At 50.1% G+C, this 4,921-nt stretch overlaps 2 protein-coding genes across 2 annotated transcripts; both read right to left on the reverse strand.

Moving 5' to 3' along the window:
- Positions 1-790: 790 nt before the first annotated feature.
- Positions 791-1,147, reverse strand: TEOVI_000730900 (uncharacterized protein; the record flags this gene model as incomplete). Its single annotated transcript, XM_067227458.1, has 1 exon — positions 791-1,147. The coding sequence occupies one exon, from the start codon at positions 1,145-1,147 to the stop codon at positions 791-793; it is 357 nt and encodes a 118-aa protein (XP_067083559.1).
- Positions 1,148-1,579: 432 nt separating this feature from the next.
- On the reverse strand, positions 1,580-4,096 carry TEOVI_000731000 (uncharacterized protein; the record flags this gene model as incomplete). The annotated part of the gene is made up of 1 exon (XM_067227459.1): positions 1,580-4,096. One exon carries the CDS (start codon positions 4,094-4,096, stop codon positions 1,580-1,582), a length of 2,517 nt encoding a protein of 838 aa, XP_067083560.1.
- Between the last annotated feature and the right edge of the window lie 825 nt (positions 4,097-4,921).

Below are 4,921 nucleotides of genomic sequence, written 5' to 3' on the forward strand. Positions count from 1 at the left end.
AAAGTAAACAAAAAGGGAGGAAAACGTCGTGAAGGAGCTGGTGTCATCGGTTTTTTTTTACAGAAGGGAGAGGGCTGACCCTTGACACAAGCGCACGTCCCCACACACATGCACATACTTGCACACACACACACACACTCTGTCCTCCAACAAATGCCTCATTTTCTCTTTATCATACAAAAAAAAAACACCTCAGCCGCACCTTAGTGTATCAAAAGGTGTGAAGACATCAACAGAGAAAACACCGGCAGTGTTCTTCTGAATGGGGTGACGCGGTAAAATGCTGTTGTATACAAACCACCAAAGTCAACGGTCACAGAGTAGGCGGGGAAACGTGAAACCCCCGAACATGTGTGGAACCGCCAAAGCTGGTATTCAAATAACGTCGGACATCGAAACGCATATTCGTCTGACGTTCAGTAGTGGTATCACACGCTGATCACTACCCTTGAAACGTAGCCACACCCATCAAGTGAGCACCCGCACACCATCACCCACAACAACTCGCATATCACCTTCCCTACTTAGAGGCAGCTGCTTCCGCAACGATAACGACCATAACGCCAGCATCTAACACTTACGGCAAAAAGGGAAAAAAAAAACGGACACAAACAGCATCCTCCTCGGCAGTCTGCATCTGCGTCAACATCTCAACTACTGGCAACCCATACTCATCTGTTTGAACTAATTGTACTTGGGTTCGCGCGCGTATGCACTTTCATTTATGGATCACAGCTACCTTACGTTGGTGAATGCAAGCCCTTACTCGAGTATTTTTCCCATTAGATTATCAATCATGCCGAAGGGTATAGGCCCACCGGCCGCGGTGAATGCCAAAGGCGAGGAGGGAAATGCACCAACAGAAATGCAGGAATGACATAGCAGAGGGTCGAAGAAGCGCCTTCGTGCGGAAAGCATGCAATCCGAAATGGCCAAAGGCACTAATGGAGGCGATAGAAGTGCACGCATTAGAGAGCGTAGGATCAAACGAGTGAGTATAAACAGCAACAGCACCGAGCGAAGAATTAAGAGAACCGCTAACAAGCATCATGTGGCGTTGTGTCATGTACCATGCATGCAGTGAGCCAACAGCATTGAAAGTCGAAAAAAAGAATGCCTGATAAACAAAGGGAATGTACCACACCATGCGGCCACTCTACACACACACGCACGTACCGTAACGTCGATCTCGTCCCCTATATGCTCTCCCCACGTTGCAAACAACAGTTAATACCGTACAAGTGGTTGTTCGTACTGGTGGAAGGCATGCTGCCCCTCGCGTGGTTCAGCCAAAGTAGTCGCACAGCAGAAGAAAGAGAATAACGGAGGTCGAGAAAAAGTGGAAAGTAAGGAGAGATTGTGTACTACAAGTAAAGGATCACACTCTCTGGTTTAGATCACCCTGTGAGTAAATGCCGCGCACCACGAGTCACATAGTATTTTCTCACATTCCGCTTTTATAAGCAAAACGCAGAGTGGCAGCTCAACACCACCACTGGGGTCAACCATCCAACGACTAGGAAGCACAAAAAATATACACGTAACCTTAATCTCCAAAATTTCTGCGAAAAAAAAAAACTCACTCAAGGGAAAAACTTTCGGTGGTTACAACCAACGCGCAGTGCCTCGTCTTCTGTTTCCACGACGAAACTGTCGTCACATCCGGAGGAGAATCATCATATCTCTCTCGACACACTCCCTCATCCTCTGTACGTGGGGTTGCTACCGCTAACAACTGTGACTGACGAAGACTTGGAATAAATATCTCTTCCGTATCAGAAACCGATGTAACAAAAGAAGCCGACGAAGCCGAGAGCTGCGCTTCTGTGCGCCGCCTCTTCTTGCCTAGTGGCGGAGAGGACAGACGAGGCGGACTACTGCTGCACCCATTCCGAGGGGTACTACACAAGCTATGCGGAATACCCAACGATGGAGAAGGAGATAAGGCCATAGGGGTGTTCACTCGACTTGCCACGGCGCTGTAGCATGCGGATGCCTGACCAAAAACAAGGTTGGGCCGCCGCGAGTATATCGACATTACGCTCCGTGCCAATAGCACTATTCTCCCGAGGAAATGCTCTTCTTCACCGCACCATGGGGCTTCTGCAACAAGCCGTGTTGCGAAGTCAAAATATGCAGAAAGTGAGGCAACCTCATCGCGGCGAAGCTTCCGTGAAATCTCTACTTCATTCCACTCTTGCTTAACCACCTTTTCCCCTCGCTCGAGTATCGGCGAAGAAGTTTTAGTACCGATGACTTCATCCCTGCTCTGCGCGGTGGCAGGCACATCAAAAATCTGGGGCGGCAGCGAGTTCTCCAGCCATGTAAACCACTGACTCATGCAAGCCATATTTGACTCAGCGTACTCCTTAAGTTTAAACAACTCCGCGATAACCGGGAGAAGAGGGGCTGCGCACAACATATTCCCCTCATCGAAACCCCCACAGCAGCACTTCCCGAGAACGCCACTTAGCACACCAACCACCACGCTGTAGGCACCGCTATCAAAGCTAGCAATTTGTTGTACGCACGCAACTACCTGGCCCCACTCAGAACGAAGACGGCATACATCCCTTTTGTCAGTCACACGTGCAGAGAACTGGAGAAGGGACAGGCATATGACTCGGATGTCTTCCAGGTGGGACACCCATGCAGTACAACGCACCATGGCTTTAGAGCTGGTGGCGGCACCAGGCCCCTCTGTCAAGTCAGGCGCTGTTACCCACTGCAATATGCTGAGACAGTGATCAAGAAGAAACGAGGAAGGTTCCGTATCCACACTGAACCCCACAGTTGCGGAGTCACCCCGCTTTATATCTTCCCAGCTCCACGATGCTGTCCCATATTCACCCCGCGTCTGAACCGGCAGGTGCGCACCCCCAGTGGTCACTCGATGTATGCCCTCCCGAATTGACGAAATTAAACCAGCCTCAACCATTCTATCCAGTACGCGGGCACGCATCCTCGGCTCCACAAACGAAACCATGCTGACAAGGGCTGATAACGCACGCAAGGGAAGTTCATGCAACAAGGCGTCGAGCCCCTGGCGACCGGAAAAAATGTCAGTGACTAACCTCCCCTTTTTTTGGTAGAGAGCCGTCACCATACCTTCGTACTTTGTTGAACAAACAGCGGGCGGCAGAGCGGCGTCTAAAAGGAATTCTAGCAGGTAGCATTCCTGAAGCGCCCCTACGAAAGGTTTCGTCAGTGAAAACAGCTCCCAGTAAGAGCTATAGCGGCTTAGCTCGGTGAGGAAATCACGACTCGCCGTACCACCTGGCGCAACCTCAGACTTCCTGGCCTCCATGCAAACGAAGCAAAATAACTTTAAAAGAGCAACGTTAGACGTTACCATATTGCGTAACGGCAAAGACTCGTTGGTATACACCAAAAGAGAGCCCACGCATTTGTCAAGCAGCCGCACAAGTTTTTCATTTGGCTTGGATTGTGGAATACAAGACGATGGGATGTCAGAAGCAGCACGCTGCGCAGGTACAGTCACGGTACCTTTGCCTCGGCTACCCGTGGCGCGAGTTGAAGACGACAGGGAACGTGAAGAATTGTTTCGGTTGCCCGACGTAATCTTCGGCAAACCACCAGTGTACCTCCAAGTTAGTGCGTATCCATGACAAAGGAGCTTCAGTGTTTCCGCTGCGGCCTTCCTACTTCGTAAGAGCGCTTTCCCATCAAAATCCTGCACAGTGTCTGAAAACTGCTGACACGTAATGGGAGAGTCCAAATCCACGACAGAGGCCGTGGGTGGCACCAACACCTGTCCACATACGGCAAGCCCAGATTGTTGCCCACATTGTACATCCCGATTAAAAGAAATGCAAGTGACCTCCGCATCACCACAGTCATTCTGCGGATCATCCCACTGAGGCAAAGACGCATGCGCCGAGCGTGTTGGCGATTGGGTCGGTGATTGCGGTGGTGAGCCCCCAGGTGGAGGATGCTCCATGAACCCAACGTCCTCCTCTGTGAATTCCGGCTGAGAGGCAATCAAACGTGCATGAAGCCTCTGCAACGCAGTCTGTACAATAACCTCACCTTCAATACAGTTATCCAAGGCGCCACTGATGCTCCCTGTCCACATTAATCAACGATATATTTCGAATACTGCCACTAGTATGTATATAAATATATATTTATTTAATATGTATGTGTGTGTGTGTGTACGTGTTTCCTCGCCTGCACTTGCGTTTGTGTGCTCGGTTCCTGTGGCCCTCCTTAGGGGGAAAAAATCAAAAAGGCAGGCGATACGCCAAACACCTTCAGCGCACAGCAGTTTATAAGGAACAAAACAACAACAACAAAAAAAAAAAAGAAACACAGTTGTGGAGCAGAGGAAAGCAAAAGCATAGACAGTGAACAGACGCATTCATCCAACTGGAGCCCAGTCGGTAGACACCGCACTGGCAAAGGCAGCGAACAGGTAAAAAAAGAGTAGTAATTGCCGTGAACGTATGCACTCGAGTGGGAACTGAGAAAGCAAAATGATGCGGCAGTGGGGCGAGGGTGAGGGACGCCCCCCCCCTTCCAAAAAAAAAGGGTGATGAAGCAGCGGCAATCGCAGAGATATTAGCAAAAATGAAGAAAACATGAAGGGGAACGGACTGACAATAATCGAGCCAAAGCCGGTGTGTGGGCGTGTGGGCGTGTGGGGAGGGGGAGGAGGAGGAGGAGGAACAGCACCGACGCACGTGCAACACGCAATTCCGGACTCCCCCGCCTTCAAAAGCACAGCTCCACCAAAGTGACGCCCTCATATCACGTAAGCACATCATGATACAACGTAGGTACCGTCCTATAAGCTGAACAAAAACTGGGAAAGTAAACGCTATTGAGAGAATCTTGTGTCTCCTGGCCACGGCAGAACACACACACGTACACACACACATACATGCATACATGCATACAT

The sequence above is a fragment of the Trypanosoma equiperdum genome (assembly GCF_001457755.1).
Source record: "Trypanosoma equiperdum strain OVI genome assembly, contig: ctg_982, whole genome shotgun sequence".
Taxonomy (NCBI): Eukaryota; Euglenozoa; class Kinetoplastea; order Trypanosomatida; family Trypanosomatidae; genus Trypanosoma; species Trypanosoma equiperdum.